General features: G+C 40.2%; 1 protein-coding gene across 1 annotated transcript; it reads left to right on the top strand.

Annotated features, from left to right (window-relative positions):
* The first annotated feature begins 586 nt into the window (after positions 1-586).
* LOC104156727 (dual specificity tyrosine-phosphorylation-regulated kinase 3-like) lies at positions 587-6411 on the top strand. Its single transcript, XM_009702678.1, has 2 exons — positions 587-703; positions 4840-6411. Exons 1-2 carry the CDS (start codon positions 620-622, stop codon positions 6409-6411), a joined length of 1656 nt encoding a protein of 551 aa, XP_009700980.1. The 5' UTR covers positions 587-619.
* Positions 6412-13177: the final 6766 nt, after the last annotated feature.

Below are 13177 nucleotides of genomic sequence, written 5' to 3'. Positions count from 1 at the left end.
CTCGCCTTCTCCCGTTCGCGAAACTGCCGAGCCCCGGTGCGGAGTCGGTGGCGTTAAACGCTGCGGGTTTAAGTTATTTAACACTGTTTGCCAGGAGTTACGGTGCAAACCGACGCGACCTTTCCCCGCCAGCCCCCCGCAGCAAATCTGGTAACTGTAATTCTCACGTATCATTTTTAAAGGATAACCTCTACTTTAAAGGATAGTCCTATCAAGTATTTAAAGTGTATGCTGGTTTTCTGTTGTCCTCCTCAACGAGGCTCGCTCGGGATTATCCTACTTAAGGGAAAATGGGGAGTATGTTGGCTAATATTTCTTAAGGATGTATTTGCAGTGCAAAAGTTGATTAAAAAAAGAGAAGCTTTAAATTAAAAGTATCACAAATTAAGATTTCCCGAGAGCTTTGCACTCTGTTGAGGTATTAAAATATAGTCATAGTTAAATTCTAAGGATCATTTAATAAATTAACCAGAACCGATGGCCTTACAGACTAAAATGTGCTAAGGGAGATACATGTCGGCATTTGTCTCTCTCTGTATCAGTGTGACTTGTTGTGACTAACTGCTTTGTACACGGGACATTTCCAGCCAGGTTTGGAGATGGATTATATGACTCCTATATGAGGATAGATCAGATTAGGTACCAAGAGTCTACAAATGAAGAACACAGCCCCTCAGGACTTCCTTCCCTTGGAAGATCTAATGTAAGTATTTTGAAGTCGTCTGGGTCTTCACATTGTGTTGTGTGGTAGTGAGAACTATCAAGGAGTTAGATATCTCCCTACAGAGAATAAATTTTAAAAGTGGGATGTTGCAGCTTTGTAGTAGCTTATTAACATTATTGCCTTTACTAAGCATACAAATGATGTGGTATTGTGTTCAATGTAGAACTTGCTAGGCAGCCTCAGAAATCCTATCAAGGATTTAATCAAATCCTATTTAATCAACTAAGCATACAAATGATGTGGTATTGTGTTCAATGTAGAACTTGCTAGGCAGCCTCAGAAATCCTATCTTACTATCCTCAGCTCATGTTTTAATCAAGAAAGTTATTTTGCAAAAGGTTTTGAAGTGTTCTGCCATGTCACCTTGTATGTTGATAAGTATGTAAATCCACACATGCCTTGCTTTACCTCTTGCACATTTCCATTTTAGTTCCCCTCATGAAAATTCCAAAAGATAAGTACTTAGGAACAGCAGAAGGAGCAGTGTGGGTTTGCATGGCTGCCAAAAAGTACTTATAAAAGTGTCTTTCTCCTCTGAAAACTTTGGCATTATCTGCCACTTCGTTTGCTAGCAAAATAGCTCTTTATGGACTGAAGGTGTCAACATGCTTCTTCACATCTGCTGAGGAAACACAGCACTTCCTTAAATTGATTCCATTGAACGGTAGTGGTCATGTTTACCTGTACAGTGATCTGACCTTTATATGGGTTTTAAATGTGTTTTGGCTCTTGTTGAATTCTGGCAGAAGTGAAGGAGCTTGAGCTTAAAAAACCACTCTCTAAAAAGTGAAAATAGACATTTCACTGAGTAAGATGCATTTGAAAATCATCACCTTGTGGGAATTTATTGTAACAGATACTAGTAATTAATGTGGTCTGTGCTGTTCACCGAGCAAACTCAGTAGCATGGGTCTGTGTTTTCCCTTTTTGGCAATACTGAGGGAGAGTAGAAGCAATTTAGAGACCTGTTGAGTGGTGGAGTTTGAAGAGTAGTGGGTGGTTTTGTTTGTTGTTTTTTTTTTTTGCAGGGACGTGGGAACTTTTAAACTGCAGTGTTTGAGTCACAGTGTAACTTCAGTTGTTCATAACTGAACAGAAATCACTAGAATGGAGCTATGCAGTTAAATAGAGATATAACTCTACAGATGTTTTGTTTCATTGGTGTATCTTATTCTTTGTCTGTCTCTTGTCCATCAAGCCTGTTAACTTCTTAAGGCAAGATTAAGGATTATAAAATGCCTAGTTTTGCCATGATGACACATCAAAAAAATACAACCTTAGTGGTATCTTGTGAGCAGGAACTGAGATGAAGCATGCAAGGATGAAAATCATGATGCTCAATTTTAATGGGAAAGTATCTGGAATTAAGTGATGTTTGGTTTCCTTGTTGCAAGATTTTTGTATTACAATGTAATGTTACATGAGAATTGAAGAGTTCTGATGTCTGCAGCTGTCCATTCTTTTCATCTTAGCTATAAGAGAACATAAATACTTCTGCTTGGAGAATACATGGCTTTAATTCAGTTTGTTTAATTCAGTATTCAGAAAATAGCTGATGCACTTTTGCAAAACCAATTGTGTAGGAACTGGGTTAACTGTTTCCTTCTCAATGAAAATGAAGTTTTGTAAGTATGTGAAAATCTTCCAACAGGGTGCCACTTGTCTTGTCAGTCTAATTTCTTGGCTGCCAATAGCACTTTATCAATAAAACGAAACCTGTGCAGCTTGTGATTTGTAAAAGAAAGCTGTTGAAAGCAAGCTGATGTTACCCAGAAGTCATCTGACTTGAAGTGTGGCTTTCTGAGTTCAAGCTAAGATTGTTCTGTATTTGTGTCTCCTCATCATGTGGCAAATGATTTCGCTAGTCCTCTAAGAATGAAAATTTAGTCCTTACTACTGAATGGCTGTTGAGTTGTGTTTGAGATCCAAAGCCGTAGTTTTTCTTCATTAAAAAAGAGTTCCAGGATAAGTAGAATAATTAATTCCTTGTTTATTTAGGGATTCAAAGGTACAAAATGCTTGCTACAAACAGCAGCATTAGCAGAGTTGCTGTTGCTCCTGAATAGAGAATATTTAGATTTAGCCCTGTTTGCAAGGCTTTCATACTTTATCAAGTTGCTACAGTGGATGACATTCAGACTGTTAACACCATTTTTTGGAAATCAAATATTTGAAAGAAATTTATGTAATAAGTAGCATTTCTGCGATACAGTAGTGTGTTTTGGAGTCTTGGTGTGTAATTAATTCATCCAGCTGGAGCAGGCTGCTCCGCAGAGCCCTGCACATACAAACTGCCGTCACGGTGGGTGTCGGCAAAGGTGCAGTTGTGTCTATTCTGAATCGCAGTGATAAAAAGCTGCTTCTGTTGTGCGTACAATTGAAACCCATGTAGGAAGAATATCAAATTTTGATTGCAAAGGTGAAAATAAGACTTCTACTGCAGAAGGACAGGCTTATTTTGTTTCATTTTTCCCCCTCTCTCCTGCCCCCCCCCAAAAAAAAAAAAAAAAAACACCACAAAAAACCCCCCACAAACCCAAAATTTCAGAAAACAAACAAGGGTGAACCTTGTTCTGTGCTTATGTTCTCTGCTTATTTGTAAACTTACTGTCTGCTGGACTGAATATGTCATTCTTATCTCAGAGGTTCAGCCAGACTCCAAGAAAAAGGCGTTTATTCTGAGTTACCAGGGTTGGGCTTTGTTTTTTCGTTTAAGACTTTCTGGAAAGGCGTGTCTCTTACAGTACTTTTTGGGTAGGATATATCCGATGGCCCCATGTCACCATTGATAAGGACTGACTTGTGCAGGAAATGCCCTTTTTTTTGGGCTTGTGAGCGAGAGCTAACTTTCAGGGCAGCACCAACAAACAGACTCTTAAGAGAGACGTGTGTAGTTGTTTTTGGCGAGAACATTCACTTCCCTTATTTACTGACTGTGCTGAGATGTTGGATTGTATGTAACTAAAAAGGAATTTGGTTTTATTGCTGTGGATCTGCAGGTTTATTTATATTTTTTGTTTGATCCTGTGTAGTTATTTTGGTTTTCAGGAATTTGGTTTGGCATGTGTCTCAAATCTTTATTTTTAGATTAAAGGACAAAATGGAAAACAGATGTTGCTACTCTGGTCATGGCTCCTTCAGTGTTGCACAGGATAAGACAACACCTCCCTGCTGTCTATCAGCATGGAGCGTCAGTGAGTAGAAAAGGGGAATAACTGCTGCTCTAGTAAGAAACTGAACTCCAGGGAGTTCAGCACTGTCTAAAGTGTAAAAATGAGAACCTTGAAAAATTTCACAGTGCTTTTCTCACCTTCTGTGGGTTCATTTCAGATGTAAATATTTTAACATATGGCAGTAAGAGGCAGTGGTTACAGACTACTGTTAACTAAGTTGGAGTAAGAGAGATTCTTGATTACTCAAAGCTTCCAAGTCTGTCTTAAGATAGTTGTGCAGCTATGATGATTTCAAAGGGAGTTGTGGATATGATGGTTATTTTCCCCTTCAAAGAAAAAAAAAATTTTTTTTTTTTTTAAAGTATGGTTTATCTTGTCTTGCTGTATCATCCTTTTGCTCCTCGTTCAGCTTGGGTACACCGGCCTTATGTCACCTGCTGTCGTTGCTTTGTCTTCCTTTGGCACACTTGGCTTTGCAATATTCCTGACACTTCTCTGCACGTTCATGTTATGTTGCATGTTTCGGACAGGTGCAGGTTGCATCTGTCGTTGGTTGTGTTTGCTGCACCCACGTTTAAAGCTAAACATAGCTGTTCCCCCGGCTGTTTGCTGACTACGTGCATACTGCTAGAGATAGGTATTGTGTCCTTGTTTGAGTGGTTGACTGTCTAGGGTTTACCCTTTATGGACTTAAAAGTACACTACGTTTGTGCAAGTGGTTGTTTCGGTAAGTTGCATTCTTTGTGTGCCCTTCTGTAACTATGCTTGTTACTTGGGGTAGTTTAGGTCCAGCATTTTATATTTGTTCCTAATAAAAATGCAAAACCTGTTGATATTGCTGGCTTTGTTTTACATGGTATTGATTATATTCTTAGTCTGTGCTTTAAAAGATAAAGTTGTGTGTGTGTTTTTTTTTTTTCTTCCCCCTGCCCCCATCTGTAGGTTTCTAGCAACAAGCTCGCAATGAAGGATCACCCTCTGACTGGAAGTCAGGTCAAAGTGGAGCAGTTATTTGAGGACTCTGGCAACAGAAGGAGTAGCACTCTTCAGTCTGCAGGAATTACTGGTTCAGAAAGATCTCTTCCTTCCCTGACGAAAGATAAGAGTATAGAGAGCATAAGCACTTCTAAAGGTGGTAGTGGTTCCTCAAAAGCACATAAAGCCATTTCCCAAGCTCCAGAGCAAGCTGTCAAACAGTACAAACATCAGTTATCTGCTTATGAGCAGCAAGAGATATTTAGTTTTTCTGAAATTTACTTTGTGGGTCCAGCTGCGAAAAAGAGGCAAGGAGTAATTGGTGGTCCCAACAATGGAGGTTATGACGATGACCAAGGCAGCTACATTCACGTGCCCCATGACCATCTTGCTTACCGGTATGAAGTACTCAAAATCATTGGCAAGGGCAGTTTTGGACAAGTTGCTAAAGTCTACGATCACAAACTCCACCAACACTTAGCCTTAAAGATGGTTCGCAATGAAAAGAGATTCCATCGCCAAGCAGCAGAAGAAATCCGGATTCTGGAGCATCTGAAGAAGCAGGATAAAACAGGCAGTATGAATGTTATTCACATGCTGGAAAGCTTCACCTTTCGGAACCACATCTGTATGACCTTTGAACTCTTGAGTATGAACCTGTATGAGCTGATTAAAAGAAATAAGTTTCAGGGCTTCAGTATCCAGCTGGTACGCAAGTTTGCTCACTCTATCCTGCAGTGTTTGGATGCTCTCTATAGAAACAAAATCATACACTGTGACTTGAAGCCAGAAAATATCCTCCTCAAACAGCAAGGGAGGAGTGGAATCAAGGTTATAGATTTTGGGTCCAGCTGTTTTGAGCACCAAAGAGTCTACACATATATTCAGTCTCGATTTTATCGTGCGCCAGAGGTAATTCTGGGAAGTCGCTATGGGATGCCCATAGACATGTGGAGTTTTGGCTGTATTCTGGTGGAGCTATTGACTGGATACCCTCTTTTTCCTGGAGAGGATGAGGGAGACCAATTGGCTTGTATGATGGAACTTCTTGGAATGCCACCTCAGAAGCTTTTGGATCAATCCAAGCGAGCCAAGAACTTCATCAGCTCTAAGGGTCATCCTCGCTACTGTACTGTAACTACACATGCAGATGGAAGAGTGACCCTTAATGGGAGTCGGTCGCGCCGGGGTAAAATACGAGGCGCTCCAGGGAACAAAGACTGGGTGACAGCACTGAAGGGCTGCGACGATCCCTTGTTTATAGAGTTCTTAAAAGAATGTCTCAGCTGGGATCCTTCGGCACGCATGACGCCAAGTCAAGCTTTAAGGCACCCTTGGATTTGTAAACGAACGCCCAAACCACCCAGCACTGATAAAACCTCCAATAAACGGATTTCTAGCTATACAAGTTCTTTCACAGGAATAGGTTCCAAGTTGCCTCCGGTAGTTGGAGTAGCGAACAAGCTGAGGGCTAATTTAACATCCGACTCCAACGGCAGTATACCTCTATGTACTGTGCTACCCAAGCTGGTCAGCTAATAGAGAATTATGTATTTCCAGAATACATACCTTGTATTTTAATTGTTTGTTAATAATGTGTAAGGAAGTTAAATGCAGAGGTTTTTAATGGATTCACTTTTTATTAGAGGCTAAATCTTGACTACAAAAAGTTCAGTCAAAATGTACACATTTAAAGGGCTAACTTTTATCCAACTGTTTCACTCACAATGTGGTGCATATTACGTTACTGGTAGGTCAGCTCAGCTGTTGAGTAAAGTGACAGTTTGGCAGATGTGCTATTGAATAACGCTCTTTTAGAAATCAAAATATTTCTTATCAGAACGGTTTAACAGATTCTTTTTCTTAAGGCAGCAAGGGAAATTGATTTAAAATAAGTATTTTCAGTTAATCTGCAACTGAACTCTTTTTATTCTGGGGAGAGTTTTTACATCTATTGTCAAAAGCACAAATGTGTTAATGTAATGCTTGCTGACTTACGTTTGAAGAATTTTATTTCTCTGTGCTGCTTTTCGCTTATCTATCCTGACTGAGATTTTTAAAAATACCATTGGATGTAGACACCAAAGGAATTTGGTGTTGGAAGTTTTAACATGTGAATATTTTTTTTTTCCAAAGGAGCATAGAAATGCCATGAAACACAGGATATATCTAAATAAAACTACTAACTTCTGTACACTTGCTATTTCCCTTATAAGTTTATGGAAAACTCGTAGGGGAATTCAAGATCAGGACTGGTCCATCACAAGTGTGGGCCAGTTTGTTCAGGGCTAATGAATCAATTTTGGAGCTCATATTTAAATCATGAGTTCTGGCAGGTGCGTGTGTTTGTTTTCCTGTGTTGTTCCCAAAACAAAAACGTTGAACTTAAAAGAGCTGGTTTATATACATGTTTGAGATTCTGGTCATTTAAAAAATTTCTCTTTTTTTGGTGTAGATTGAATTCCATTGAATTACAGGGAGCTCTTTTATTAAAAAGCAAACGTGCCACCCCTGTCAGACAAGTAGAGGTTTTTAAGGTCCAGGACCGTAACTGGAAAATGGGAGTGGGGGAAGCGTGCTCTGAAACCTAAGCATAATCTGTGAAATATCAGGAAAGATTGAGAAGGTGCAGAACTGGTGGCTCCAAATCAAAATGTTATGGGAGGAATTGCATTATTTCTAACCGTATTCCCTCAGGTCTTTGAGAGAGAGATGCCTACGTTTTCTCATTCTTGAAACATGATGAGCTTGTATTTCCTTGTCCTTTTATCTTCCAAAAACATGGAAAGGTGGCGTGACCTGTAAGGACAACAGCACAACTTGTTCGGGTTGTTACTTCTTGCAGCCACATGGCCCCAGTCCATTTGCAAAAACATCTGATCTCTTGCCAGGTGCCTGAACACAGTTTTAAACACAATTTAGAGCTTTTTATGAACAGAAGGTTTTAAATTTAATGAGTTTCTCTGTAGCAGGTTTTTAATGTTAAAACAAGGAGACTCTCGGTATACAAACAAAGAAGTTACCAGGGTGATTTTTAAGATCAGGTGACCACATGTTCAATAGAAGACCTTCCCTCTGAGAAGATGGGGCTGCATTTTTTCCTCTGCTCTGTTTAATTACAGCACTGGTGAGATGCTGGGTGGAGGCCTGTATAAAAAAGTCAAAAAGAGGGAGGCAAAGCTCCAAACTTTCCAGGACTGTTGTTCAAACTGAGGTTCTCATGTATGTAGCTTTTGTGAGTTCTTTTGTTTTACAAGTGTAAATTCAATAAGCTTAGTAATAATATTAAAATAACAGTCTAGCCTTTATCCATGCAGCTGCAAGTAATACCAGCATATATGGTATGTTCATGGTTCACTTCATAATAATGCATGACTGATATTTTTTTATTTTGCTCAGCTAAGTGAAGTTTTATTTGAGTGGAGAATCAGGGAAGTGGATTTGGGAGGGAAGTGGCAGAAGATACCGTCTGTTTTAGTAGAATCTCTGATAGATGTGGCACGTTTTCAGAAGCCGGAAGCATTCTTCTTCCTCCTCTGCCCTTTACTCTATGCATTTTTTTACAAAATATACCTGGTGAGTGAGGAGAAAGGAACCTTTCGGGAGCAATGTTTTGCTAGGAGAGATGCATAGAAAAGCGCTTTATATAGAGACCGTAAAGTGATGGTAGTGTCTGGAGCATGGCAGAAGACAGTAGAGGTGTGCTCGGAGCTGTACAAACAGGTCTTCTCTGAGGAATACAGAGCAGGATCTTGGTTCTAAACCATTTTCATGTATAAAATGCCAAATGTAGAACAATCATTCTCCTGTGACTTCTGGGAACTAATTACTATGAGGTAGCTTCTAATGCAACAGCCTCTGCTGTACACGCGGTAATCTCACTTAAGGCTGGTGCTGTACAACTGCAGATAAAGTAAGTAGCTGGCAAGAACATTGCTTTTTGTTTAGCAGATGTTCAGCATGACCTGACTGCACAAGGTGCCCGTTATGAGTTCTGTATGTTTAAGAGTGGATCTTACTTACTCGGGACTACTATAGTTTAAAATCAAGTGCATGCTTAACTGTCTGGCTAATTTGGGGCCCTTGCCTATATAGCCATAGCAAGTGAGAAGGAAAAGGAAGCAGCCTCGGCAGATTTTTTTACTATATTGAAAAGGACTTCTTCGTAACCCAGGGAATACAGCTGAGAATATTTTGGTCGTATTTCCAACTACTAAGCCCCATTTTCTTTATGAAATGTTTGCTTTCAGTGAGTAGTGTGACACAGTATTCCCAAGCTGGGAGAGCCCTCCAAGTGAGCTAATAAATCTGTTATCTGGGAGAGAGCTGAGGAATCGTCTCTGCAAGCACTGAACTTGGTGAGTTCCCTGTGAATTAGCATGGGAGCTGCCCACAGCCACGTGTGGAGGGTCGGACCACGCGCTGCGTCCTTGCAGAGTGTGGTTTATAAAGGGTGGTCACGGTCACAGTGGCTGTCCTCACTGAGATACAGTCGAACCTCACATTCACACTTTGTTTTTTGGAAAGCTAAACGCGACTGAGGTCTGTAATCACCAGTAGTCCATCATTTTCATTAGTTGTGATACTGGTTAGAATGTTAAAAGTAGTCTAAAACTAAACTTGTCTAAAGAGAACAACAGAACAGCTTTTATTTTTGTGGTAGCAATTTGTTTTGCAGGTTTCTTAATCTGCCAGCACTAATGAGGTTCCTCTGGAACTTCAATCATGTTCTTCTAGGAAGTTAGCACAAAACAAATGCAAATTACTTGAGTTTACAGCAGAACAGACATCACATTTATAAAAGTCACCCAAACTTGGTTTAAAATGTTCCTTTTAATGTTCCCTCTGTTTTACTACGTGGTTAGTCTCTGTATTGTAAATAACATTCTCTGTTTATTGTCTGCATTTTTAGATGTTTGGTTTAGCAATATTTTTATATACACGAATGACAAAGCACAAGCATCACATCTGACAGATACGCATTGCTTTTATGCTGGGGTCCAAATATTATCTGCCTGTCCAAGTTGCAGGGAGAAACTTGGTTTTATTTGAACTCAGTGGGACAGCGAAGTGTTCTTCCCTGCGGACCGTGGTACCGCAGACGGATGCCCACCCAGGCTGCCTTTCGTTCTTTGCAGGTTTGATCTTACTAAGGCCAACTGCTGAATGTGAGGCTTGTTTCACAGCAGTGACCTGATTCTAGAGATCTGCTGCGTACAACAGATGCCCTTTCACTAGAGTTTTGTATCCTTCCCATCCAGCTTGTATAGGAACTCTAGTTGTCTGGTGGCCTAAGCTTTCCAGTTAGTCCGTTGTGACTTCTTTCAGGTGACACTTGTGGAAGAGTGAGTGTGTTGCTCGATCTGAAACCGCTTACAGTTGTTACGACCTGTTAGGACTTTCATGCAGTTGAAAACTTCTTAAGCAGCAATTTATCAGTAGAGGTTCTTTGTGATGGTCATCCTCTTCAAAACTACCTCTGAAATAAAGCTAGGGTCCTTTTTAAAGGGATATTCACTGCAGACTACAGCTCTTTTTTTTTTTTTTTTTTTCCCCCCCCCCTGTTTAATACTAATAGCTGTTTTGGCTGTGAAACATATACATGATGATCTCAGCAATGTCTTACTAATCCTAGCCATACAAGCAAAAGGCTGATTCTGCACCCAGAGACCTCTGCTGAAATGATTGATACAAATCCGCTGCCTGCCAAAGTTTAATACTGTTGTGGAAGCGGAGAGCCAAAATAACGTGGAAAGATCTGCGGTACTTCTCTGCAGTCCCCAGCTGAGATTCAAAACAAACTGTGCTGAAAGACTTGGCTTTAATGAAAAAAAAATGTAGCTTGTGCATGTGTTGAGCACTCGGAGCTGTGGGTACCTGGCAGTTTTGAAAACTGGACATCATGTTTTTATACTTAGTGCTTATTATAGATACCACTTGATTTTTGTGAAATTTTTTTAAAATTAATTTGATAAGGGTTTGGGGAAATGTGTACACTTCATACTTCCCATAAAAGAGCCCTTAAGTGTTCTAAAACTCCGTGGATATCACAGTTTTTTAACTCCCACTGTAACATGTAAAATCCTTGGGTCATCAGAGCAGTCTTGGATAGGTGAACATTGTCCGTGCACTCGGAGGGTGCAGTGACTTTCATCCAAATACAGTTCTTGCAGACGGGCTAACCAGGCCAGTAAGTCTGTGTTGCTCGAAGACTAACCTGTGTTCCCTATACATAGTACTGTGCCTTATTATTTTACCAGCCTACATCTGTCTCGGTGCAATCAAATTACTCTTCAGGGTTTCTTATACATTGCAGATGTTCATACTAAATGTCAATGTCTAAAGAATTTACAAGTTAGCCTTTTTATTATAAATATTGTGATGAGGTGTAACACGGTGGAGAACGTAGAAAACATTTAAGGTGCATGTGAATATAACTCTTTGCGAAGGAATACTTTGGAAATAAGTCAGTCTCAAGCTATGTACCTAAATGTAATGAACAGGTATTTCCTAAAGTTGTATTTCGGTTCATTTTTAAAAGAAAATAAATACATAATTTTCTTTAGCAACAGACTGTGCAAATTCCTAAAAGTCTTTGTTGGTTTTTTTTTTAAACTATTAATTATTTCCAGATGATGTAACTTAACCTCGTATTGCCAGACACTACCTGCTGTGGCATCTAACTGGAGATGGGTAGGAATTTTTCAGACTCTATGTGAATAGAGGATTTCAGTGGGTCTATGCTAAACGTGAAGAATGCTCTGATCTGGCAAATGTTCTCCTCGTTAACGGTGCTGTAATTAGAACATACCAAAGTTTTGCCATGACAGTCTTCAGTTGTCACTTTCTTATGCAGCCCACTAGAGATCTTTTTAAAGCCCAGAATCCTGCTTATCCCTAGCCTGAAAGGAGAAATCCAGTAATAGCCACTTAAGGAAGATTTGCTTTTATTAGAAACCTATAAATGGGTAACCTACTGTACACAAGTGGATATTGGAATAGTTTGAAGATGAAATCATGCTGCAATAAAAAGGTCTGTAGCTGTGACCTATATGATTAAACGATCCGTGTTACATGCAGAAAGTTTGCAGACAACACTGAAATTTTTTCCTTACTTGTTTTAATGTGAGTGAATGGTAAATGTTTGATTAAAAAAAGTTTACAATCTGAAAACAGTTACAAAATACGTACATGCAGACATTCAAGTGTTCTTTGAATGTCTTTGTTTATAGTATATGTATATACATACGTGTAGCTCCATAGCTTGCAGGCACGGTGCCTGCTCAGTCTGCCACGGTTACTGCTTTTCGTGGGACAGTATGAGGATTTTGTATGACTGACTGGCATTTTCTCAGCCACAGCACCTCGTTTTAAAAAAAAAAAAACAACACAACTTATCTTGCCGCGCTGTAATGCTTGTTAATGTAATGTGATAAGGTACTGTATCGCAAATTCTGCTGTTTGGAGCTGCGGAGTGTGCTGTAAAGAGAAGCGCTGTTTAATGCCAGCTAAGGAAACGGGGAATCCGATACTAAAGCTGTATTCACAGAATTCTGCCTGTCCGAGTTGTGCTGAGGGATGTCGATATGACCTCTGCACAAAGAGTTGGGCTGTGGGGCAGAAGCCCGGAGCCTGGCCCGTTGTTGCTCGTGTGGTGTACTGCATCCATTATTAATTACTGCCGCTCATTAATTAATGTGGTTTCTTGAGGGAAAAATTAATCAGGAGATTCTTGAATCATTTTGACAGGCAGAAGAAGACGACATTTCCTCACATTTAGCAATGCTCCTTTTGGGTTGCTGGGTTTAACTTTTCAACCTTTGCATAGTAAGAGGGCGATGCCGTTCCACACAGCAGATTCCTTTGGCACAAAGCGCTTTAAAAAGCAGCTGCATCAGTCTAGCAAGTGAGCTGTTGCTTAGCACAAGCTTGCCCAGCTTAGTTTTCGCCTACCGACATTTTAAAGACAGAGGCTGAGGGCTTTTTTTAAGCTGCCCATCTGATTTATACTTGTCAGCCAAGACTTTTCAATGGTGGCTAGCTGTTTTGGAGCTTCAGAGTTGGGTCTTCTGCTTGATACATTTTAAAGGGACCTGATTTTTCTGAAAGTAAGAGCCAGGAACTTCCTGGGGCCATTCCAAAGGGCCTCAGAATTACCAGACTGAAAACTTTGGACCGGTCTTCTGGTAACAGTAATGGTATAAATGACTGATGATGCCCGGGCTCACCCTGCGCAGGATGTTGCCGTGCTCCCCCTCTCCCTTCCAGAGGAGTTCTGCCCTCGAACCTGCTGCCGGCCCCGGGT

The sequence above is a fragment of the Cariama cristata genome, unplaced genomic scaffold, assembly GCF_000690535.1.
Source record: "Cariama cristata isolate BGI_N322 unplaced genomic scaffold, ASM69053v1 scaffold36866, whole genome shotgun sequence".
NCBI lineage: Eukaryota > Metazoa > Chordata > Aves > Cariamiformes > Cariamidae > Cariama > Cariama cristata.
Note: the sequence above shows the minus strand (reverse complement) of the source record. Positions and strands in the feature narration are given on the sequence as shown.